Raw genomic sequence first — 27,733 nt, 5'->3', positions numbered from 1 at the left:
CATAGAATTATTATGGAAAAAAATTCTTTAGATACTATAGTTACTTCAATCATATTTTAAACCATCATTTTACTTTCACCTACTTACCTTGCCGAGCTAGAATGAAAGTAATTCTAGTTCAAAGCTTCAGCATTCATAAAATACATAAAAATACACAATGTACATGTAAATTTACCAACTGGATAATATAAAACAAAATAATAAAATGATAAAAAAAACATAAAACGATTAAGACAAAAGTGAATAATCTAGGAAACATTAAGAAAAACATCAGTAAAAAGTGCACCATTAATATACACATTAATGAACATTTTGACTTAACTACTCGAGAAAGATACATAAAATATCTAATAATTAAAAACTTTATAACGCATTAGTTTGATAAAAGTGAAATAATTGTGAGAATAGAATGTTAAAAATTTTGTGATCTACAAAATGTGCACCAAAAATTGTGGAGTAACAAAAGGGTGTGAAATTGTGAAATAATAAATTCTAAAGAAAAGCTAAAATGTTTGTAATCAATGAAAAAAGCGTTCATGCTTACTGCTTCGACCGATCACTCCAAGATGACCGTTTACTAGTTTCAAACTTGAACCAGCCATCACTTCCCTCGACATATCTTAGGGAGGGTAATAGTCAGCTTTACGACACGGCCACAAGCATAGACATTTTAGTAAGCTTGAGAAACCAAAATGTCAATAGCAGAGGTATTTATTAAAATTAAATTTAAAAAACTGATTAAAGATAAATGCTAAATGACCAACCTCCTATTCCCTAAATTATAATATATTAAAATATGAGCATTTGCACAGGATGCCGGCTTGATTATCTAGGTACCACAACGGCGCCTATTTCTTCCGTGAAGCAGTAATGTGTAAGCATTACTGTGTTTCGGTTTGAAGGGCGCCGCATCTAGTGAAATTACTGGGCAAATGAGCCTTAACATCTTATGTCTCAAGGTGACGAGCGCAGTTGTAGTGCCGCTCAGAGTTTTTGGGTTTTTAAATAATCCTGAGCGGCACTGCATTGTAATGCTGAGTTTCTTGCGCCCATTCTTCTCAGGTCTGAGGCAGTCTCTTTTGAATGGGTGGTAGATGGTAGATTTTGACGTTCAATAAGTGATTATAAATCCTATTTTGAATAAAAATATTTGGATTTGTGAATGGGTAGGGCGTATCGATTACCAGTAGCTGAACGCCTTGCTTGTCCCGTCCCTTATTTTCATAAAAATGTAATATATTTATAATATTTCAGGTTTTCAAATGTAATGTGAAGTTGAGCAAAGACAAAATGGCACCCTTCGACGTTGTACTCGGTTGTGTTATGGCTCTGCTGTTCATATTATTTTCGATTAGTTCTATAGCAAGATATTATATCAAGGTAATATTATTGTATTGGCATTTGGCATAAAATTGTAACTTACGATGTACACTTTTCGACGAAATACTAACAATTAAATACTAAATCCTTGTAAAAGTCTACTTCTTTAATCGAGATTGTTTGCCGAAAGGTATGAATTATGGAACAGTAAATTATCTGTAAAAGTTTCCGAATCTAAATGACATCGCTATCGTCGAAAAGTGCATAAATACTCATTTATTAAAAGCCAGGAACGATCCAATCTGTGTTAGTAATAAACGCGAAATGATGTTAATCCAAATTTAAAACATTTTGTCTTTATCTAACCTTTGTCACTACATAATTACATGACAGGGAGAAGTAATTTTAAACATGGAGTAACTTAACACCACGTTTATTAAAAAGACGGCATAAGTCCATACGTTTTGCAAGTAGTTACTTAACAGTGGGGGGCTCCTTTGCAAAGATGCCGGCTATATGGGTACCACAACGGCGCTTATTTCTGCCGCGAAGCATTAATGTGTAAGCATTACTGTGTTTCGGTCTGAAGGGCGCCGTAGCTAAAGTGTAATTACTGGGCAAATGAGTCTTAACATCTTATGTCTCAGGGTGACGAGCGCAATTGTTGTGCCGCTCAGAGTTTTTGGGTTTTTCAAGAATCCTGAGCGGCACTGCATTGTAATGGGCAGGGCGTATCAATTTCCATCAGTTGAACGTCCTGCTCGTCTCGTCCCGTTTTGGCATAAAAAAATAATTCACCAGGTGTCTATTAGACTTATCACTCCACTTCCATAATAAATTAAAACCAGTACAAATAAGAGCATTAAGCCTGTGATATCATTCTCTTGATACTAGCCAAGGCTATGACTATCATTTTCCTGTTCTGTGATGCTAAAACAATGTCATAGTACACATATTCTGTAGAACATTGAAAGAGTGAGTCACCAACACTGTTATTTCGTCATTTGGAGATGAACACAATACATATTATGGGGAGTGTTCCAAAGACCTGTTTCACTTGATTCCTAACGTCAGTTTCAAAGAAATAGACTTAAATATCATTTTTACCAAATTGTTATGTCGCAGTCTTGCACAGTGTGGTTTTCAAGAAACTTTCTGTCAACCAAATTGTGGAATAAGCTCCCTTGCTTGGGTTTTCCGAAGGATTCATGGGTATTTTCAAAAAAAGTGTGGACACAGACCTAAAAAATTTTGGCAACAATCAGGCGTCGTCCTAATTGACCACGATCGTACAACGACACGATGCGTTCTGGTCGTGCGGTGAGAGTGACTGTACGATGACTGAACAGGGTGTGCTTTTTACTTAACAGACAATATTTGCTATCAGAATTGCTTTGAAAATTGTCAATAACATTGAAAAAAGGTAACAGACATCACTTTATAGATCCAGAAAATCAGCGCTGGACTTTTCAACCATTTATTTATAGTGTATGTACGAAATAATGAAGAAAACTTTTAGGATTATTTGTGTACCGGTTGGCTCTTAGTTGGAAAGAGCGCTCGGACGGAACCCGAGAGGTCGCGGGTTCGAGTGACGCATCATTCATGTTCAATGTTGGTTACAAATTCAATTTGTATTATTTATCCATGTCAAAAGAAACGATTGCAATGGAATACGTTACTAAAAACGCGTACCAATTAGGAAACTTACGCAGAAAACAACGTTTAAAACTATCGTACGATCGTTATTAAAGGATGGCTTACGAGCTGAAAGTACTTCTGAAGAAATCTGTATGCTTGAACTCATCGCACGTCGAGAACGCAGAATGCGTTCATCGTATGATTGTAGCCAGTTAGGCCCGGTATCCACTAAAGCGGAAAAGAGAAGAGATGTATTTTGATATCCAATCAGATTTCGTTATTTCCACATCTGTTTTCCGCTCAGCTTCAGTGGAAATGGATCAAGCGGAGAGGAGAGGAGATGTCTCATTTGTCTATAGAATTTTGTGCCGCGTTGACCGTTCAAGCGACACGGCTGAGCGGAGAAGCGTGTAAACGGGCGTGATGACGTCTTCTGTTCAGACATCACTTTATTGATTTCGAGCTCTCACATCTCCGCTTCGTGGCTTATCTCGTCTCCTGTCCGCGTTGGTGGATACCGGACCTTACAACGACATCTTAGTGTTGAAAGAATATGACTGGCCCTTACTTACAATCAGCTGCAAACGTATTAGTTAGCTCGTCATTGTAATAAAGCTGTATTTATTTAATTGTTCGATAAAATAGTATTGCATAATCCATTTTGTTACAGTTTACATTGTTCGTGGTGCTATCACTGATATTCGCAACTGCTCCCCTCCCGTTGATGTTATTCAGACCTTTTGATCCAAGAAATGCGCTGTGAGTGATCTAATTTAATATCTTTTTAGCATAACACTAAAGATAAAACGTGTTTTGATTTCGCACTTATCTGTGGTACTGATAATTGTTGATGATTATGAATTATTATGGTCAGATCTCGACAATAAGTATAAACTATACCTACTTACAACATAATAAGCATAACTAATATAATATGTAATGTGACGATATAAAAATTGTTTTCTTAAAAGTCATATAGTTAAAAATACATATAAATTATATTTTTGGCATGAATTCGACTGAATACTTTTATTGTTTATTAACGGAAACTCTTTAATTAACCGGGTTGAAAAGCATCTATGATGTTGACCGGGAATGTAAAAATGTAATCGGTCCACAAGTTTTAGAGATTCAGCCACAAATAGACAGAGAAACAAAAATTTGAAAAATATCTGGACTTGTTCTATTTCGTACTAGGTCTTGAGCATTTTTTTCTTTGTACAGAAATCCAATCTCTACATATTTCTTATTACTATGAATTTAGCAATATATTCACATAATTATGTGTTTTCTTATGGTGAATTAGAGACACATTTATTTTTTACAAATATGTAAATGGATTTTCAGCGCAATAAAACCTCTTTCTTGTTACAGATAAACTGTATTACCCGATTAAATTTAAAATGCTCTGTTTACTCTAATATAATTTGCAGTTTTTCTTTGTAGGGATACTTCTATTATCCACTAGTGTGTAATATTATTATGCACGTGTATGTTATAGTTCAGCTTATGGCCTTAAGTACAATGTAATAAAGCTCACTTTACGAGCAAGTGTATTGAAAATAAATTTGCCAAATAATTTAATATTATTGTTATTACCAATTAGGTAGCTGGGTCCGTAAAAAAAATTTAAAAAGATTTTGCTGCTCAAATAAAAAAGGCAAGGAGAGTGTCAATTTAATTTGAATTGTTTGTTAAAATTTTGGGGAAAGGGAGAGCACGATAATTATGACGAATAAACATTTCTTTAAATTTTATGCAAACATTTTTTTGCTTTTGTGAGGAATCATAAGGGGCCCCCAAGCACATTAAATACAGGGCCCCGCCAAGGTACGTTACGCCATAGGTAGGTACTATAATTCTCCTTATCTGATACAGAATACCAGCGGCACTGTTGAGGGTATCAGCTCGACTCCTTGGCTTGCGGTGGACAGTTCGCGGCATTGAAAATGTTGATGACACTCGAGGGGCTGTTATATTACTTAATCATCAAAGCGGTTTGGACTTGTACGGTACAGATATATTTTATATTATTACTAGCTAAAATAATCAATAGAAAAAAATGATTTACCTAATATTAAGGAATAATGTAGTCTAAGGCCATCGGAATTGAACTGCACTTCATGAAGTAAACCCCATTAAAATAATTAGTTTAGGAGTTCACTGGAAACATAAATCAGGACTTAAAGGAACAGGAATATTAAGATACTTATTGGAAGTCCATAACGCCTATTGTCGCTTGGGGTCAAAAAATATCTAATATGTAATATGTATTTACCATAAAACAGCACTTATTTATACATATTTCAATGTTATAATGTACTTGGTTGTCGCAGCCAAAAATACTTGCAACTTATCAACTTTCATACAAATATGCGCGTTCGCCTTTACACTTCCGCAACTCTCTGCAATTATTTACATCAAGGTAACAAGAACTAAAACAAGTAATAATAACTAAAAACTACTTTTTTTCGATAATGAAAACAGACTTTTTCCGGAGGTACTAACCAGAGGCGTGCATATCATATAGGCAATTAGGCAGTGCCTTACTCGTTATAAAGCTAAATACCTAAATATAGCACTAGTGTTAAAGTTAATTTAGTTTAATTTGGTTCCGTTATTTTATTCGCAAACTTCTATTCAATACCAACTCATAAAAAAATCCTTTCTCTAGATTCTAAATACCTGCGGTAAACAATCTTTGCGTATTCCAAAGCTCAACTACGACTAGTTAGATCCACAGTGCCTATTCTCCTATTCTGAGTTACCCCCAAGTCGCGCCTAAAGAAGTTTTACTTCAATATAGGATATATTGATTCTTAAGCTGCATGTAAATCCCTGATTTCCCGTAAATAATACCTTGATTTCAGTTCTGGCAGTGCTGTGGCCCCTGATGGCCCGTTGTACGGTGATCTCAAAGCGATCGCTGCAGTACCTGGTGCCGTTCGGGACGGCAGCCTGGATGTGGGGCACGGTCTTCATCGACCGAGGAGCGGCGCACTCTGCCAGGTCCATCCTCAACAAGCAGGCGGAAGCAGTGCGAGATCATAAGGTTTTCATTTGAAATACTTTACATAGCTTAAACCTAGTATAGTAGATTATATAGAGGATAATTATGCATGGTCCTTGTCTGGTTTTTTTTATATGAGAGGGGGGCAAACGGGCAAGAGGCTCACGGGATGGGGACAGGTGAGGCAACCGCCCATGGACATCCGCAACAACAGGTGTGTCAAGAAATGCGTTGCCGGCCTTTAAGGTGGGAGAGTCCGTGCTGCCATTTGTATTTAGGAGGGGGGGTGTAGGCCTCCGGATACCCCACTCACCGGACGAAACATAGCGGCATAGCCGCTATTTCACGCCGGTTTCGAGTGGGGTAGAGGTATTTCTCCGGGGGTGCCGGCCCAATTCGGTTGTGTCCGTGAGGACCCAACATGGCACTACCACTCCTAAAATAGTATAATCTTATATTTAATAGTCTAACCCCCTTATTCATAATGGTCCGCTAACTTAAAACAGCAGCTAAGGAGTCTTTTTTCTCATTCTGACTTAGGTAAATAGAAGAAGACAGAGTGTGAATTAGCAATGCTTTAAGTTAGCAGACTATTATGAATAAGGGGGTTAGTTGTTAAAGGATGGGCGGGAAATTTTTTAGCAGATCTTCTCCCCATGTCAACTTTACGAACTGATGTAGCTTTATGATGTTTACCAAGAGTTGAGAAATATGTTATATTATTGTCCCTATTAAGTCAGCAAATTGTATCCTTTCTCTTTCACTGCCTTTCGGTTGAGTTCGGTTGTTCTTTCTTTCACCATTGTTATGTTGTAAGTCACATATATGTGGACCTGGCATAACATGTAAGTAGGTACAACGGACTTTTATTGTCAATTGAAAATGTTTACCACAAATTACTAATAGCTATAATATTGTAATGGCCCCATCGTGTCCAACGTTATTATTGTGTTTTTGCTATTGTACTCAACGAAGCCTATCTAATATTGATCATTGTATAACTACGCAAACATGCTCTTTTGATTTCTTCACAATGCATGTTTAATTTATTTATTTATACTTTAACAAAACGGCGTGAACCAATTATAATATTAAAGTAAGTAATTAATTACAAATTAAAAGCTAAACACATTACACTAAAAATAGTTAATAAGTACAAAGTTTACTGTAATTAACTAACAATTAATAATTATCCAAATACCGTTCATCCATTCCTCTCGCAAAAACGCAAGCACTCTGTTAAAATCGTCTGCCATCCATCCCCAAATACATCAAAAGCAGGGTTGGCTTCGAGAAGAGCGTTGAGAGCAGAGAGAGACCTCGGTATAGGTGAGTTGGTGCGAGCCACAGTACGATGTGTTGGACTCGCGAACAATATATGCCTGCGCCTCGAACAGTAATTGTCCGGTACGAAGATTCAATACAGCTCATCATGCAAACTCGGCGCATCTATATCACCTCTCAGAACTTTGCACATAACTGTGAGCTGCTGTCGCTAATGATGCCGTTAGACACGTAAACAAAGTTTTGTTTGCTGAGATTAGACAGCGTCAGGTTTCGTAATATATGCGTCTGCCCTATCGCATTAGTCGTATGTTTATTTTTTCTACCTCGACGACGCATCTGTACTCTATTAATTACACAAGGAACATACTTCAAATTTGTTGCATTGCAAAAGTAGGTAATTACTTGATATATCAATCAGTTTAATATCGATGTTTGCATTTAGCTTTTAATTAAGAATTTCAACGAACGCATTCTAATATGCACCATCGACAAAAGTTATTGATGATGACTTTGCTGATAATTCTTTTAAAATCATAAAAGCAGTTAGGTTGATATTTGCACGAAAAAGATTGTATGACAATTGGTACAACAAAATGATAACAGTTACTTAGGAATTGTATATTCAAGCGAATTATGACCTAATTGTTTATTATGACTGTAGGAAAATAACCTTTAGGTGGGTCACGATTCAATTTTGTCGATAGTGCCTATATATTTATGGTGTTAGTAAAACTACGACGATAATAATATTTCAGAGAACTATTTGATGTGATTCTCATCACTGAAATCTAGAATAATCTAGCTACAATGTAGTTGACATTGTAGCTATATACCACTCAATCACCTCCTGAAATGGTCAAACTCAATTATCACACACACTGTCTTACTAGATTACATCCTACCGTCCTAAATTTCGATTATCACTAAAAATCCTCAACTAGATTACAATCTATCATCTTCAAACTCAATAAGTACATACCAAGCTCAAACTAAATTACCAACTTTGCACAGTTCGGTGCTCAAGTATTTTTCATTTGTACAACTAAACCAGGGGTGCTCAAGCTTGAACTGCTGGCGATCTACCTCAAAATTTGTAGACTACGATCGATCGGCTCTGAGATGTGTCGGCTTCAAGAATGTGTGATGATGGATTGGCGTCTAGGTAGAGTGTCACGATGATATAGATATTAGTTTTGCGCAAAATATGCATTTTTTAGTAAAGGTAAGTGTAGGTCTGCTCTTAAATGTCAATGAAAAAACTCATAATTATTATTCAAAATTGCGAGTTTATTGGTTCTTACAAAACAAACGCATTAAAGTTCTAAGCTTAACTAAAGAGTGACTTTGGATGTTGAAGCGTGCTACAGCATGTCCTTAGCATACTTTTCATAAGATGGTACGTAATTACCGATTTTAGTTTATTATACCGGATTTTTTTCTCGAGATCGACTCAAAAAGCACTCGCGATCGACCGTTTGAGCACGCCTGAACTAAACATAGTAACAACACCTTTGGGTGTTTAAAAGTAGATACTACCAAATACACTAAAACACCACTAAGTCCATCGATTTTGTAGAAAGAATCAATTATCTTATATCTTTAAACGAGCAATTCTCGTATATATATATTTCAATTTTAAAAAATGTAGTTTTATCCGTGTATTAATGAGAAACAGCAATAATAACATTACAAAGGTAAATTTCGCCACTATATAAAAGACTATAATAGCTCAGATTGTACTTTGGGTGATCCGGAAAGCAGAAGACCCCGGTTCGAATCTAGATGTTCTATTAGTTTTTTTTGTTCAAGTTTTGTACATTCTTTTAAATCCCAGCAAGGCACGGTCGTCCGGATATTGATAATATGTATAAGTATGCCTAATGCTATCGTATCAAAGAAAAAGTAACCAAGGTAATGCTATAACATCATCATTTTAAAAAATTCTTAATTTGCCGCACCTTCGTGAACACCGTAAATGAATTTATACCTACCAGTTATATAACCTAATGATTATTTACGTAACGTTTCCATTTAGTCTCTATTAATTATTCACAGTGAGCAGTATGAGTAGGTAGGTCTAGTTTTGAACAGTTTGCCAGCTGTCCGTAATATGACCGCATGATTATGTTTTCCTCTTTGCGTGTTATGTTTAACATACTTATCTATCGGAGTAATTGTCGAGCAATTTACGGCCGTTCCAAATACTCAGTCTATCTCTTACTTGAGATAAAAATCGTAACTATCGTTGACTTTTCTGTCCCATTCAAATAATCGACGGTGACATACCTTCTCCGTCTGTCTGTCAATGGGACGACGTATAGCTTACTAGCGATATATTTTTTTTTATGGAATAGGAGGACTAACGAGCGTACGGGTCACCTGGTGTTAAGTGATCACCGCCGCCCACATTCTCTTGCAACACCAGAGGAATCACAAGAGCGTTGCCGGCCTTTAAGGAAGGTGTACGCGCTTTTTTTGAAGGTACCCATGTCGTATCGTCCCGAAAACACCGCACAAGGAAGCTCATTCCACAGCTTTGAAGTACGTGGAAGAAAGCTCCTTGAAAACCGCACTGTGGAGGACCGCCACTCATCCAGATGGTGGGGATGATATCCTAATTTGTGGCGTGTCGTGCGAAGGTGGAATTCGGCGGCAGGAATCAGGTTTAACAGCTCTTCGGAACACTCCCCGTGATAAATGCGGTAGAAGACACACAATGAAGCGACGTCTCAACGCAACGCCAATTGATCCAGCCGTTCACAGAGCACTGAGTCCCCGACAATTAGAGCTGCTCTGCGTTGCACGCGGTCAAATGGATCGAGCTGATACTGGGGTGCGCCAGACCAGAGATGATAGCAATACTCCATGTGTGGCCGGACCTGCGCTTTATAGAGCGCTAGAATGTGGGCCGGCTTGAAGTATTGCCGTGCTCTATTGATGACGCCCAGCTTCTTCGAAGCTAATTTGGCTTTGCCCTCCAGGTGACCACGAAATTGGCAATCGCTCGAGATTTCGAGACCCAGTAATCCAATACTAGGCGAGGCTTTTAGGGAAGTGTTGTCGAAGAGCGGTGATATGGCAAATGGGGATTTTTTAGTGGTAAACGCGCAAACTTGTGTCTTCTGGGGGTTGAATAGGACAAGGTTCAATTCACCCCATTCCGCGACCTTCTCAAGAGAGGACTCGATAGAAGACACAAGTTTCTCCCGGCACTGGTCGACGTTTTCCCGAGAGAGACTTGCATGGCCCGTGTATACGGCGTCACCAGTGCTGTCGTCTGCATAGCAATGTATGTTGGAGGTGTCCAACATATCATTGATATGCAGAAGAAACACCGTGGGAGATAGCACACAGACTTGGGGCACTCCAGCGTTCACGGGCTTCGAGCAAAAACCGTCGACAACGACTTGTATGCTACGCCCAGTGAGGAAGCTGGAGGTCCACTTGCATAAGCTCTCGGGAAGCCCAAATGATGGAAGTTTTGAGAGGAGCGCCTTGTGCCATACACGATCAAAGGCCTTCGCTATATCCAGGCTAACTGCCAGGCCTTCCCCCTTGCTTTCAATAGCCGCCGCCCATCTATGTGATAGGTATACCAGAAGATCACCTGCCGACCGACCATGGTGAAAGCCGTATTGTCGGTCGTTGATAAACTGGTGACCCTCTAGGTATACTAAAAGCTGGCGGCTAATTATGCTCTCCATGATTTTGGAGAGCAGGGAGGTAATAGCAATAGGCCTGTAGTTTGCCGGATCCGAACTGTCTCCTTTTTTTTTGGATCGGATGGACAAGGGCTGACTTCTATGAGTCAGGGACTACGCCTTTGGAATAAGAGTGCCGGAATAAACGCGTTAGCACCGGCGTCAACTCAGGGGCACACGTTCTAAGCACGATTGGAGAAATGCCATCCGGCCCGCTCGACTTCCTGACGTCCAACGAAAACAGAGCTCGCCAAACAGTTTTCTGTCTGAACTGTACTTCAGGCATAGAGCTCTGACACCGCGGGGTGGTCGGCGGTGTTTTTCCGTTGTCGTCAAGAGTCGAGTTGGAGGCGAAAAGAACGCACAGGAGATCGGCTTTCTCTTTTGCCGTATGGGCCAGGGTGTCATTCCTCATGTGCAACGGCGGCATGGACGGCTGGCTGAAGTTACCAAGAGCAGCTTTCGACAACGACCAGAACTTACGTGTTCCGGTCGGGTAACTGGAAAGCTGCTCGCCGATTTTGACGACGTGTTTTGACTTTGCAATTTTTTTCAATTTTGACGGGCGATTTGTCGCTTAAAAAATCTGGAAGCACGGTTGTATTTCCTCTTAAGAACTATGCAGTTCGGATCCTTTGTGCCCAGCGCCGCAACCCAAGTTCGATACGCCTGTTTTTTGCAGTCAGATGCTGCTTTAACTGACGCATCGAACCAGGGCTGTGATCTGCCACCGATCGGTACTACAGAGCTTAATATAAAAATATCCATGCCCTGTAGTATCACATCGGCTACTGCAACGGCGCAGGCACTAGGATCATCCGAAGGGAAACAAATCCTGCTCCAAGGGTAGGATGCAAAAAAGGAACGCATCCTATCCCAATCTGCTGACTTGTAGTGCCAAACGTGGCGGGTCGCTGGTTGTCTGCGACGTTGGCGTCGGATGGGCACTACACTCCTGACCAGGCAATGGTGAGACGTTCCGAGAGGGGCGTCGACAGAGACCTGATAACTATCGGGATGTGTAGTCAGCAGAAGATCTAATAAGGACGGCATGTAGCTATCCACATCCGGGAGCCGCGTAGGCGACTCAACCAATTGGGACAGACCATACGCCAATGCAAAATTGTACACAGATCGCCCTGCGTAGTCTGTGGTACGTGATCCAAGCCATTCGGCATTATGCCCGATTCAGCAGATATAGACGCCGTTGTGGTACCCATAAACTAGCCGGCATCCTGTGCAAAGGAGCCTCCCACTGGTTCAGTTACAATTTACAATAAAATTGTAATTATATGATAATAATCTTAGTCTATCACTCACACAAGATTTACTTTTTATGCTACGAAAGACAGACAAGATGGCATAAGGCGCTATTCTTTAAATTTTACGTCCAATTATTGCTTTTCATCAAAAATTAGATAGTTATAGATGAATTATAGTTTAACAAGCCAGCCGAGCAAAAATATTTTTAAAATAATATGAAGAGTTTGTTAAAAAGCTCAATTACCACCCATCCTCAAACTCAATTACCACTTAGCAAAATCAAACTCATTATTACTGCAATAAACATATATATATATTAGTGCAATTCACTGAGAATATTGAAAATTTTAAATTAATCAGTAGACCTATCGCTATAACTGTTTTTTTTTAATTTCCTTTAGCTTATTGCCAAGGTTGCTTGCTAGTCGTACGTACCATTTCATTTCTGTTATTTCCGTCGGTCCAAAAATTATTATTTTTACAAAGTTTTACTACGCAACCCGGCATTTTAGTTTCAATTATTAGCAAAGTTTAACATGTGGCACGTCAACGTCATACATTGTTCGAGACTGGCTCAAGAACGCCCACTTGGGCGTGGTATTAGTTGTCACACTTTGCGACTACGCCTGCGGTATCTAGCGGAGACCAATCCTTAATCTAAGATTGCATCTCAATAATATATTGATTATGTAATGTATGTACCTATTATAGACACTTAAGATAATTTTCTAGAAACTGAGATAATTATAATATTGACACTAGGAACAGACATAAACTCGTTAATGAGTTGTTTTGTTGGGTGATATAATATTATAAAATATTGTTTTTCAAAATGATCCCAGAAAATGTACAACATTCAAAAGAAGTGGTAAATGACGTTTATGTGATAAAGGTTACTATAACATAAATGACTTTCTTGACGAGATTGGAAATGGAGCCATTTAAAAAAATTAAGAAAAGTGTGTGTTACTTATATATACGAACGCAGTAAGTATAACTTCATGCGTGCGTGTAATCTTATTTGGCGTAGTAAAACAAAAATCATTAAAAAAAAATTATTCCCGGTGCTAATTTACGTTTGTAGAAAAAACAATACTGTAATAATGAAGGTATTAAATACAACCAATAAAAATAATACCTATTGTACCGCATAATTTAATTTAATTTAATAAAGTGTAATTAAATATCATTAAATAATTTTATACGATTATAGAGCAATTATTGTTTTTATTTTAAAACTTGTATATAAATTGAAATTTATATAATTCTCGTCTATTGGTTATGGTTTAGTAGACATATGAGTTGCAAGAGGCTGCCAGCTGAAGTATGATACAAATGGTCTAGTTGACTAGCTAACGTCAGGGTGTCGAACTTGCGTAACGGTGTGCTCGCGAATCGTAAAATTTCACTCTGATAACTTTTAATAATTAAGTTATAACTTCAATAATTATTACTGTAACGAAATTTTATAAAAAAAAAGAAGCCAGCTGCCATTTTGCACCCGTTCTTTGCAGGTCTTCAAGGTCATCGGTTTTCAAGGAGCTTTCTTCCACGTACTACAGAGCTGTGGAATGAACTTCCTTTGCGGTGTTTCCGGGACGATACGACATGGGTACCTTCAAAAAAAGCGCGTACACCTTTCTTAAAGGCCGGCAGCACTCGTGTGATTCCTCTGGTGTTGCAAGAGAATGTGGGTGGCGGTGATCACTTAAGGCGAAGGGTAAACAGAAAACATTCAAACAAGGTGTTTTTAGACAAGTTTAGTGGTGAAAATATAGGATTTGGAGCTATAAACACTACTTTATCCTGTTACACATACCCTTAAGTCTTACTTGTAGGTTGCTAATGCTTATTGTTGGTTAAAGTTAGCACACCAGAGCTATTATGAACTACCAGTTTTCTTTGCAGTTAAACAAGTTTTTTCTCGGCATCATGCATTTATTTAGTATACTACTATCATAAAAGTTGTTCTTATAGATTTTACTTTTTAATGTAGGATGTAGGAGGACATTTATTCAGATTAGTAATCAATTATGAGGATTGTAAGCAATTAAGCAGTTTGCGCCTGTTAAAATGTTACATTTTCGACCCGAGAATTTTGAAAATATTGGCTTTGTTACATAGGAGCCGTGAAATCATATCGCTCAAGGTCGTCGGCATTGAGTGTCGCCTTAATACCAGGTACACTCGTTTGTCCTCCTTTTCCATAAAAAAGGTCTGATTGCAGGGGCGTGCATACTATACAGGCAATAGGCAGTGCCTACCTCGGGAAGTACCGAGATAAATATAGCACTAGTGTAAAAGTTGATTTAGTTTAATTTAGTTCCGTTGCTCTAAAACCAAACTTTTATGCAACACCCACTAATAAAATTTTTCCTTACACTAGATACTAAATACCTACGGTTGGCAGTCTTGAGATTGCATATTCGATATGCAGCTACAATAATTAGACCTCAAAACCTAGTACTGTCGGAGTTAAGCGCGTCTACAACTAGTTAATGGCCGTTTTCAATAACCTATCTATCCTTAGTTGAACTTACTAGAGGTAGACAAATCTATCCTTTTACGCTTACTTACATTTCAATAACTTATCGACTTAAAACATTGGACTATAACTATATAGGACATAGCTATGGATAGATAAGATCTTGTCATCAACGGCCGTTCCCAATATACTATCTACAGATAGAGATAAATTACTACCTTCTACTGTCAGTAATTAGCTGTCAATAATCTGAAGCTGTCCCAATATAAGTCATTCTTTTCGCGTTATATTGGGACGCGTGAATTGCAATTTACATACAAACTTCTATCGCTGGTAAGATATACGTCCTCCCATTGACAGACAGCGTGTACGGATTAGGTGAGTTACCGTCGATAAGTTTATTGGGACAGAAAAGTCAATGATTATTACGATTTTTATCTCAAGTAAGAGATAGACTGAATATTGGGAACGGCCGTAAACGTTGACAGCAATGTATCCGTAACTAGAGATACGTTATTGAAAACGGCCGTAGATCTACAGTGTTTACCTTGCAGAAAACAAATGCACGCTCCTGGGTCTGAGCCATACATATTCGAAGGGCTGGTAGTTTATGACGTTTACTAAGGCGGCACTAAATGCCAGCGACCTTGAGCGATATGAGTTCACGGCTGCCGGCCCGCCATCTATGTAACAAAGCCAATATTTTCAAAATTCTTGCGTGGAAAACAGTTTATATGCTTACAATCCTCGTTATTCACTACTAATCTGAATAAATGAACCTACACAAAAAAGTACAAGCTATAAGAATAACTTTTCTAGGAGAAGTACCAAACAATGCGTCACGCCATGCCAAAAAACTTGTTTAACCACAAAGAAAAGTGGTAGTTCAAAAAAGCTCGGCAGCGTTAACTATAACCAACAGCAAGCATTAGCAACCTACAAATAAGACTTAAGGATATGTATAACAGGATTAAATAGTGTTCATAGCTCGAAATGCTATACTTTCACCACAATACTTGTCTAAAAACATCATGTTTGCGTGTTTTCTGCTTACTCTTCGCCTTAAGTGATTTAAATCATATTGTGAATGATGTTGCTAAGTACAATGTTACTGTACTCTATTGGACAGGAAAGTGAAGCTATTAAACACGATTTACAATGCAATCGGGCTTTACAAATTGCTCGATATCAGTAATCACATCGATGTAGATAGCATTGAAATATCAGGGTTAGATGGCTGTGTGTTCCACGTGCTTTGAATATTATCAATCTTTGATCTATTTGGTATTTCACTAGTGGGAGGCTCCTTTGCACAGGATGCCGGCTAGATTATGGGTACCATAACGGCACCTATTTCTGCCGTCAAGCAGTAATGTGTAAACATTACTGTTTCGGTCTGAAAGGCGCCGTAGCTAGTATAATTACTGGACAAAAGAGACTTAACATCATAATTGTCTTATGGTGACGAGCGCAATTGTAGTGCCGCTCAGAATTTTTGCTCATCAGCTGAACTTCCTGCACGTCTCATCCCTTAATTTCATTAAAGAGTGATAAGAGGCTTGTTAGCTGAAGCAACTAAAGTTACTCATGTGGCTGAAGTGTGATACTAATGGTCTAGTTTTCCAGCGAATATCAGCGTGACGAATTTGCGTGACGGATAAGTATACATCATAGTACAAGTAATCATTCACTCTGATATTTTTTCCTTAACGCGCTAAAGGAATATATATTTGGTATAACTTCAAAAATAAAGTACTCGAAACAACATTCCAAGAAATGGATAATATTTATCTAGTACTTCTGTACTTGTAAGCGTTCCTTTTTCAATACGTTGTCAACAACAAACCTATGTAGGTACCTGTCTGTCCATTATAAGACCTTGACCTCACACAAAGTTTGATGTCGTACGAAAGCCAGATAAACGTCTCATTTCTTTCACTCACCTCGCTAAATTATACTCTTTCTCTTTCGTTCCCTTGCTGTCGTTCGCCGTCGTTGGTTATATGTGGACACAGCCTTATGAATATTAGATAAATGTTATAATATACTTATAATGAATAGGATTTTGTTGTGGTTTTCACCATATACTAACGAACAGACAAAAAGCCGTGCGAGAGAAAAGATCATCTCTAACAGAGATGATACAAAAAGACAACGAATCTATTGTTATTTTAACCAATTTTAATTAAGAAGTTGTAAACAGTCAACCACGCTTGGCATTTTGAATATAAAACCACGACCTAACCCACACATTGATAAATCAAAATTTGTCACGAATTTTACGGCTGCCACGTCATCTATATGCTAATATTTTCTAAGTCTATGGTCTGTTACGGTTAACTCATTGTAAAAATGTCTTTCATTAAGAGTTTAAGTAATTAAAAATTGCGATGCTACATTCTTACTAGGTGTTAATCTTTATTTGTATAGATACGAAAACATTCTTGATTATTGAATGTAGATTATAGTTGTATTTTACAGTATACCACTCTAAATTATAGGTGCTTTAGAAGATAACTCTGCTCAAAACAATGCAGACTTTCAGCGCTGCGGGCTTAGACCGTTATGTGCATTTTTAGACCGTTACTTTCAAACAAAATATTTTCAACGTATTGTGTAACGAAAAGTCAACTGTAATTATTAACAAATCACTCAAACCCGAAACGGGTTTGAGTGATATCAGCTGTTTCTTTTTCTAAATTACATCGGTGCGAAGGCGGGTTTGGTTGCTAGTCTATCATAATTTGATTAATAGTATCAATTGAACATTTGTATTCTGTTTTGTGCAGGCAAGAGTTGTAGTAGTAACTTCTATACTACATATGTAGGCGGATACTTTACAAAATCAGTCGGGGATACTAGATCTATTATATATTATATGGGAGGCTTCTACTAGTGGGGAGCTTATTGCCACGGAATGCCAGCTATATGGGTGTCACCCTTTTCTGCCGTTAAGCATTAGTGTACATGCATCCTTGTGTTTTGAATTGAAGGGCGCCGTATCTTGGAAATAACTAGGCTACTGCCGCTAGATGCCGCTCAAAATTTTGGGTTTTTACAAAATGCCTTTGTGATTTCCCCATAGAACGTACACCTCTATATACGGTAACTTCTTTTTTAATTTTAGATACAGTGTCTGTAGTTACAGTAGAAACACAAAACATTTAGAATTAGATAAGCATCTAGAAATGCAAAGTATCAATAACTTTTAGTCGTTCTACATAAATAGATTACCATAAATTCAAGTGTTTTTTTTTATTTTTTTTCAGAATAATTAAATATATATATAAATAATAGCAGTATAATTATTACCTATTAAATGAAATAATGTTAACGCTAATCACACTAAGAAGGATTCTATACTATATACAATAATATATTATGTAGGCGGGTACTTTACAAAATCAGTCATTGATAATATATCAGTTGGGAGGCTTACACCAGTGGGCAGCTTAGTTTCATGGAATGCCCGCTATATGAGTTCGTACTATAGAAGCGTCTATTTGTACCTACCTGGTACGAACGAACGTTTAACGAGGAGGAAATACATTTACGTACTACCCCTGCGCATATATAGCACAGGGAGAGTGGGAATCAACCACTTAGACTATCTTCTACGCAGATAGAAGTTGGCCAAGTTTGGTAATACCCACTAAAAACTCCTCGAAATCAGAGAGTTCCCCTTTTTGAGAGGTTCTCCGGGATCTTTGCAGGGCATTTCACCGGAGAAGCTTGGAAATAACTGGGGTAATCACACTTAACATCTTAAGTCTCACAGCGACGAGCGCAATTGTAGTGCCGCTCAGAATTTTTGTTTTACTAAATCATGTATTGTTCATTATTAGCTAGATGTACTCTTAAGTAAATGAAGAGGTTTTGGTTATTATTGTTCTAATTAAACTAGCTCACGATCTTTGCGTGTTAATTTAATTGACCTTTGCAGCTCGCCGGTGAGTAAGTGTTACATATACAATAACAAACCTTTTGTTTAAATCGTCTATTATAATTTGTTTTCGAAAGAGCTAAGTCGGAATAATTAAATGATTAATATTGATTAAATGGATTTAGATAGAGTGGATTTTTTATTTAATTTGTGATACCTAGGTAGAATTTTAACGATATATTCTGATATCTATGGATTTTCGTCGTTGACTTATTACTACCTATTACTCTTACACATGTTAGGTACATGGTATCTTTCAGTCCTCATTCAGACAAAAACAGCATGAGATACAAAGAAGATTAAACGCGTTGCAAGCCTTTCAAATTTTTAATAATAGTAATTTAAATAAAACACTTTTTAAAGGAGACCTTTCCAGGTCTCGTTTTCCTAAAATATGTTTTATTTTATTTATTTATTTATTTATTTAGAAATACCAACATTTGTTTACATTGATGCGTTACATATTTATAATATAGACTAAATATAATGTGCGTAATGTAACAAACAATTACAGGTATCTACCACATGCTTTAATAATTTTCACAAAGTAAATATTAGTTTAAGGGGAAAAAAATATACGCTAACAAGTAATAATAATGGTTAAATGATTTGGTTTGAAATTATTATTATTTAAGATTATTATATATATATTATAAAACTAAGAAACATAATTATTATGACTACATTTTATTCACTAAACTTACATACAAATAATTTACGAACTGTATAGACAGAAGTCGTGAAATTAATATCGATGTAATCGCTATATATGTTTACCATCTTGCACAGCCTAGGAATAGGAGAGTTCGCTCCAAACATACATCTTCGAACCGGTGGAACTAGCGGAGCAATTTGCTTCCGGGGATATCTACTAGGGACACGAAAATTAATTTTATTCAGAAGCTGAGGACAGTCAATCTTGTCATTTAAAAGTTTTAATACAAAGATAAGATCGATTAGAGTTCGCCTGTCTTCTAAGGAAGTCATTTTGAAAAATACGAGTCTATTTAAATGTTTAACACTTTCGTTAATCAAATAAAATACTCGGCCATCGAAATGGTTAATATAGTACAATTTGGTAGCTACTATCTGGATGATAAGTATAATAAGTAACTGAGTGTAAAAATAATAATTATCAATTTTAGAGACGTACCAACATAGTTTTATAATTCTTTAGCCCGAATGATGGATCATTCGACTTACTGATTAGTAATACCTATAATATAATTATATATATATTATATAATAAGGTATTACTAATCATAATCACTATATATATTATAATTGTAATAATTAATAAAAGTTAATAATCATATCTATCAATGATAAAAATAATATATATTACATAAATTCGATAAAACAACCAAAATCTGTTCCGCGCAGTACACTGATCATACACTCTGCCATCGGCGTCATAGCATTGAACTGATGTAAAAAAGATTGCATGCTTTGAACAATGCTTTTAAGTTATATGATGCGCTCAAAATAATATCTGCTTTTTTAATAAAAAAATTCATTGCATAGTACGCATTTCATTACGTTATGTGACCAATTTAATGATAGAATAGCTCTCAAATCTGTGCAAAAAGAGTAGCGGTATTGAGGTCACGCGTGTGCATATTATTTTCGTTGGCAATTACTGTACGATGCTGTCATTGCATGTAGCACTAAACGTGTTTGAACCTTGGTAGGTAGTTAATGTGTTATATATATATAGGTTTGCTGATTAAATTGACTATCATAGCAGGTATTATTTGTCATTGCCACGAAGAGTAGGCTGTTAATGATAACAATGAGCGAAAAATTATGGACATGCCTGGTATATATAAAGCGTGTGAAGGCATCTAAAGTTGAAGTCTAACTTAACACATCAATATCTGGACGACCGATCCTTGCTCGGATTTTTAAGAATGTACAAAACTTGAAAAAAAAAAATACTATAGGACATCTGGATTCGAACCGGGGTCGTCTGCTTTCCGGATCACCCAATTTCCCATCTGAGCTATTATAAGTCTTGTGTATATTGGCGAAATTTACCTTTGTATTCTAACCTAACCTAACCTAAAAAGTTTTTGTACCTAGCTCTCATTAAAACACGGATAAAACTACTTTATATATATATATATATATATATATATATACAAGTTATATATATATATATATATATACAAGAATTGCTCGTTTAAAGATATTAGATATAGGTTACTTTATACTGTAGGGTATACACAAGTACCATATTTTAGGAATAAAATAAAACATGAATAAATTTTATAAATGTATTTATTTGATCATAATATACACTAAAATTGCTTTAATTAATCTTTACTTTCGGACACATCCGTTTCATTTGAAATAATGTTTTGTGAATTATCAATTGAATGGTAGTACTAGTAATCTCAATATTTTATTCCACATCCTAATATCATGCCGCTGTGTACGTCTAAAATCTATTATCTTTTAGTATCATTCGTAATCTAAGTATTATAATTTTCAGATTTTTCAATCATATTACACCACAAATGTTTGTCTTCTGTTATAAAATAATAATATATAATATTAACACACTTTTTACACAAATTATCTTGGCCCAAATTAGGCATAAATAGCCTGTGTTATGGGTTGCAAGACAACGATATATTTAATACAATATACTTATTTAAACATACATAAATACATATAAACATCCATGACTCGGAAACATCCATATTCATCATAATATAAATGCTTGCACCTGCCGGGATTCGAACCCGGGACCTCTAGCTTAGTAGGTAGTTATGACTCCAAGTAGCTTCCTCAGACACGGCGGTATTTTGTTCCGTATGGCACATTTGTCACAAGTACCTCTATATACCCCTATATTCAATACACATTCTATACTTTCGCTTTTAATTTTAGATGGTGTTTGTAGTTGCACCAGAAACACAAAATATTTAGAATTAGTTAAGCAACTGCGAAGTATCAATATCTGTTAGTCGTAGTACACAAATGGGTTAGCACATATTCAAATGCTTATTGCCTATTTAATATACAGTCATTACGGATATACTTTCCATAGTTGGGATGGGGCTTTTAAATACTTTTTTGGGGTTACAAAACTGTATCACATTAGATATTATTTGTCTTAGAATTGTAGAAGAATTAATCAAAGTTTCACTTAATAAGACAAGATAAACGAGAATTTATCGAGTTGAAGCAAAAGAAACACACTTGACATCTAAATTGGGTTGCCATATAAAAAAATAATGTTAGTTCACACGCCGCTACGGTTCTTTTTGTACAGACTATCAGATATTTTTTTTATGGAATAGGAGGACAAACAAGCGTACGGGTCACCTGTTGTTAAGTGATCACCGCCGCCCACACTCTCTTGCAACACCAGAGGAATCACAGGAGCGTTGCCGGCCTTTAAGGAAGGTGTACGCGCTTTTTTTGAAGGTACCCATGACGTATCGTCCCGGAAACACCGCGCAAGGAAGTTCATTCCACAGCTTTGTAGTACGTGGAAGAAAGCTCCTTGTAAACCGCACTGTGGAGGACCGCCACACATCCAGATGGTGAGGATGATATCCTAACTTGTGGCGTGTCGTGCGAAGGTGGAATTCGGCGGCAGGAATTAGGTAAAACAGCTCTTCGGAACACTCCCCGTGATAAATGCGGTAGAAGACACACAATGAAGCGACGTCTCTTCGCAACGCCAAGTGATCCAGCCGTTCACAGAGTACTGGGTCCCCGACAATTCGAGCTGCTCTGCGTTGCACGCGGTCAAATGGATTGAGCTGATACTGGGGTGCGCCAGACCAGAGATGACAGCAATACTCCGTGTGTGGCCGGACCTGCGCTTTGTACAGAGCGTTTGAAGTATTGCCGTGCTCTATTAATGACGCCCAGTTTCTTTGAAGCCAATTTGGCTTTGCCCTCCAGATGGCCACGGAATTGGCAATCGCTCGAGATTTCAAGACCCAGTATTCCGATACTAGGCGAGGCTTTTAGGGAAGTGTTGTCGAAGAGCGGTGATGCGACAAATGGGGTTTTTTTAGTGGTAAACGCGCAAACTTGAGTCTTCTGGGGGTCAAATTGGACAAGGTTCAATTTACCCCATTCCGCGATCTTCTCAAGAGAGGACTCGATAGAAGACACAAGTTTCTACCGGCACTGGTCGACGATTTCCCGAGAGAGACGTGCATGGCCCGTGTATACGGCATCACCAGTGCTGTCATCTGCATAGCAATGAATGTTGGAGGTGTCCAACATATCATTGATATTCAGAAGAAACAGTGTAGGAGATAGCACACAGCCTTGGGGCACTCCAGCATTCACGGGCTTCGGGTTCGAGCAATGTCCGTCGACAACGACCTGTATGCTGCGCCCAGTGAGGAAGCTGGAGGTCCACTTGCACAAGCTCTCGGGAAGCCCAAATGATGGAAGTTTAGAGAGGAGCGCCTTGTGCCATACACGATCAAAAGCCTTCGCTATATCCAGGCTAACTGCCAGACCTTCCCCCTTGCTTTCAATAGCCGCCGACCATCTATGTGTTAGGTATACCAGAAGATCACCTGCCGACCGACCATGGCGAAAGCCGTATTGTCGGACGTTGATCAACTGGTGACCCTCTAGGTATACCAAGAGCTGACGGCTAATTATGCTCTCCATGATTTTGGAGAGCAGGGAGGTAATAGCAATAGGCCTGTAGTTTGCCGGATCCGAACTGTCTCCTTTTTTTTGGATCGGATGGACAAGGGCTGACTTCCATGAGTCAGGGACTACGCCTTTGGAATAAGAGTGCCGAAATAAACGCGTTAGCACCGGCGTCAACTCAGGGGCACACGTTCTAAGCACGATTGGAGAAATGCCATCCGGCCCGCTCAACTTCCTGACGTCCAACGAAAACAGAGCTCGCCTAACAGTTTTCTGTCTGAACTGTACTTCAGGCATAGAGCTCTGACACCGCGGGATGATCGGCGGTGTTTTTCCGTTGTCGTCAAGAGTCGAGTTGGAGGCGAAAAGAGTGCACAGGAGATCGGCTTTCTCTTTTGCCGTATGGGCCAGGGTGTCATTCCTCATGTGCAACGGCGGCATGGACGGCTGGCTGAAGTTACCAACAGCAGCTTTCGACAACGACCAGAACTTACGTGTTCCGGTCGGGTAACTGGAAAGCTGCTCGCCGATTTTGACGACGTGTTTTGACTTTGCACGGGCGATTTGCCGCTTAAAAAATCTGGAAGCACGGTTGTATTTCCTCTTAAGAACTATGCAGTTCGGATCCTTTGTGCCCAGCGCCGCAACCCAAGTTCGATACGCCTGTTTTTTGCAGTCAGATGCTGCTTTAACTGACGCATCGAACCAGGGCTGTGATCTGCCACCGATCGGTACTACAGAGCTTAGTATAAAAATATCCATGCCCTGTAGTATCACATCGGCTACTGCAACGGCGCAGGCACTAGGATCATCCGAAGGGAAACAAACCCTGCTCCAAGGGTAGGATGCAAAAAAGGAACGCATCCTATCCCAATCTGCTGACTTGTAGTGCCAAACGCGGCGGGTCGCTGGTGGTCTGCGACGTGGGCGTCGGAAAGGCACTACACTCCTGACCAGGCAATGGTCGGACGTTCCGAGAGGGGCGTCGACAATGACATCGGGATGTGTAGTCAGCAGAAGATCTAATAAGGACGGCATGTGGCTATCCACATCTGGGAGCCGCGTTGGCGACGCAACCAATTGGGACAGACCGTACGCCAATGCAAATTATGCACAGATCGCCCTGCGTAGTCTGTGGTACGTGATCCAAGCCATTCGGCATTGTGCCCGTTGAAATCACCCAAGACTACAATTTCAGCGGAGGGGATCTGTGCAAGCACGTCGTCAATTGTCGCTTGAACGCAGCCCATGAGATGATCGGTTTCTGCGTTACCACTATGGGACCTGTAGACACACGCATAGATGCGGACGCGGTTCTCTAAATCTACGCGGAGCCAGAGAGTGGACAGGTCCCTACCCTCAAAATTGCCGAGACGGCGACAGCAGATATCCTCCCTAACGTACACACATACCCCGGCATGAGGCAAAAAATTGTGCTCAATTTTGTACCCGGGGTACGTTTAATATGACGTATCGCTAGGTATCTGCGTGTCCGTAAGGAAACACAAGGCCGGCTTCGCCGTCTCAAGGTGGTGGTGGACGGTGTTTAAGTTGGAGTGAATTCCCCTGGTATTGCAAAAGTCCACGTTGAGTGTGGAGCGGGGTGCCGTGGTGTTACTGCCTCGTTTGTCCTTGGTCATGCGCGGTACTGTGCCCTCCCCAGAATACGAAGGGCAGCCCGAGCTAGACTGCTCGGGGAGGGATTCTCCGACTCTGGTAGAGCCGGTACCCTCCTGGGGTACTATCTCTTTAGGGACCGCTTTCATAATCTTTGTTGGGGAAGGGGGGGGGGGGGAAATGGCCTCCGGTCCTCGACACTACCCTATACAAAACATAGCGGCACTAGGCTGCTACTTCACGCCGATATTCTATTGTTGACGATTGTTCCCGATTGTTGACGTCAAAAGACGGCTGCGTGACTCTCCCACTTCTAAAAAGCCCTTAGTCGCCTCTTACGACACCCATGGGCCTGGGACTCCCCTATTCTTTTTATGCCCCTGGGAAAGTACAGGGCAAAAGATTCTCAGTAACCATCTTTAAGCAGTTGAATTGAACCAGAACCAGTATATGCTGCTGTTGGTATGTATTGTGGTTTTCTTGAGATGTCGCTCCGAATTTTTTGTCTTCTAATGAATTAACGTGCTGTTTGGAATGAATTCATTTCCAAATGACATAATTTTTTTATTCAAAAGGAGGACAAAGAAGCGTACGGGTCACCTGGTGTTAAGTGATTGCCGCCGCTCACATTCTCTTGCAACACCATAGGAAGCACAGGAGCATTGCCGGCCTTAAAGGATCATTGTAATGCAAGTCATACATGCTTTGAATATTGCCCAACTTTCATTCTTAACTCATTACCAAATTATGGACCGCCCTTTCTTCGGTAGCTTCCATTGCTTACCTCTTTTATGAAGCCGCATTCACATATACCGAATGACGTCGGTAGAAAGATAAAACGAAATAGAAACAGTGTGTGTATGATCACCTTTTTTTTCTGCAAAATTACTTCATTGAATGCGATACACGCGTTCTAGTTATCGGAGTTTAACAAACGATGATTAACAATGAATTTTATCGATCGTTCGATAGTCTTAAAACTTGATTTAACTAAGCTTAATACTTCCGATAAGCGTTTTATTATATGGAGGAATCCGCCTTTTTCATAAAACATAATATAAAAATATTAGCATTATAAATAAAACAAAATTCATATCAAAATTTCAAATCTTTTTTTGCTAATTATGAAATTTGTAGAAGTTTAATCAATTCTTGTTATGTAATAATATCACAGAGAACTGTTAATTTTTGCGTTTCGAAATTATTTGATAGAATTGTTCATGAAAAAATAGAAATTAAAACTGTCCTAACTCTCAAGTTGGATCAAACAATGTGCAAAATTTTATTAAAATCGGTTCAGTAGTTAAAGAGTTAATCGCGGACAAACAACTAAGTAAGTCTATGGTGTGTGGGAGGCGAGTGACAGAGAAGGGACACCATTCGCTGGCTTTTGTTCGCTGTATGTGGACAAGGCCTCAAAGGTAATACGATACATGGGCAGCAGAGATTTCCCGTCTTTTTTAAGACTAAAAAACCGGCCCGACGATACATGGTGGAAAAAATTGGTATTTCTAGAGACTCCCGACAGAAGTGAGAACTTTAAACTTTTAGTATTATTATTAGAAAACAATTGATGACATCATTATCGATCGTTTTATCGATTTACCAAGGTGATGCTCGTGTGTGATCGTTTTACGGAATTTTAATTATTGTTACTCTTCCGTCGTTCGTTATATGTGACCCCGCCTTAAATTTTGAATGCATAAGCAATAAGAGCACTGTATTGTTTGTTCAAACAGACGACCTAATTACAACACTCACGATTACGACAATAGATATTAAATATTCAATTAAATTACTACATACATATTATTTATTACAATGGTATATTTTCTTGACTATAAGCATAAAATATAGAAGAGTGATTTATATGCATGTAGTTTACAAACAAATTGTAACTAGGCTGACGTGATATCTCTATCGGCCTAACAAACAAACTTGGTATAAGGTTATACTTGAGAATAAACCAAGAATATGCAATTTGTTGACTATATCGCTGACAACACTGTCAATACAATGATAATTCTGTAGTTTTCCGAATGACAAGCAATGTCTTGCAAATAAAAAGTCTACTAATTGTAAACATTTTGCATATTATAGTCCGGTTAATTTAGACATTCGAAGTTATAAAAAACGCGCTAAGTACACTACCTCATAGGTGGCGTGGAAACGTGTGCATATTATGACGATAACAACTTTTATAACTTTTTGAATCGTTATATCTCAGAAACGGTAGCTCGTAGGAAAAAAAGTATTGCATTTTTTATAGATAATTTTATGATCTACAATTTTTGTCTGAGATACTTTTATGATAAAACTTACCGTTTTGCTGAAAATCGCGAATAACTCATTTTTTTTGACCTTTGACCTTGAATAAGATTTTTTCCATACACGGGAATGATGGGGAACTTTTAAACATTGTTTATAATTATGTTTTGAACAATTTCACAGATTTTCAGCTTGTTGGGACTTTATGTAACTTCACTCTCATTTTTTGGTCTAAATTGACCGGACTATTATTCTCATGTTTAAATTAAACACTTTTTAAGTATTAAAATGTATGCGTGTAATTGTAACTATGTTTTTACATTCGTTTTTGTGTAAAAGTTACATTTTTACTCTTATTTTAGCTAACCAGACGTTTCGTGACCTTTTCAGAGCCCGTTTAAAGGGGGCTCGTGCCCTGTTTTATTTAAATATATAACACAGGCGTTAATCAAAATACTATTATGCTCAGGTATAACTTTATGTCAATTTATTTATTTGGCCGTATGTCTGTACTAGGACATCAGAGTAAAACATATACTTTAGATGCTATTTTGGTACTTAAA

The 27,733-nt window shown here is 38.2% G+C and overlaps 1 protein-coding gene across 1 annotated transcript in view; it reads left to right on the top strand.

Annotated features, from left to right (window-relative positions):
* The window catches only part of LOC126965731 (1-acyl-sn-glycerol-3-phosphate acyltransferase alpha-like), a 41,713-nt gene that overhangs the window by 4,697 nt on the left and 9,283 nt on the right, over window positions 1-27,733 (top strand). The window contains exons 2-5 of the mRNA XM_050809487.1: window positions 1,255-1,380; window positions 3,632-3,720; window positions 4,840-4,973; window positions 5,832-6,013. Of these exons, the coding sequence (XP_050665444.1) occupies window positions 1,291-1,380; window positions 3,632-3,720; window positions 4,840-4,973; window positions 5,832-6,013 (495 nt within the window). The 5' untranslated portion in view covers window positions 1,255-1,290. The remainder of the gene's footprint in view (window positions 1-1,254; window positions 1,381-3,631; window positions 3,721-4,839; window positions 4,974-5,831; window positions 6,014-27,733) is intronic.

The sequence above is a fragment of the Leptidea sinapis genome, chromosome 8, assembly GCF_905404315.1.
Source record: "Leptidea sinapis chromosome 8, ilLepSina1.1, whole genome shotgun sequence".
NCBI classification, from domain to species: Eukaryota; Metazoa; Arthropoda; class Insecta; order Lepidoptera; family Pieridae; genus Leptidea; species Leptidea sinapis.
This window is presented reverse-complemented; position numbering and strand designations above follow the sequence as displayed.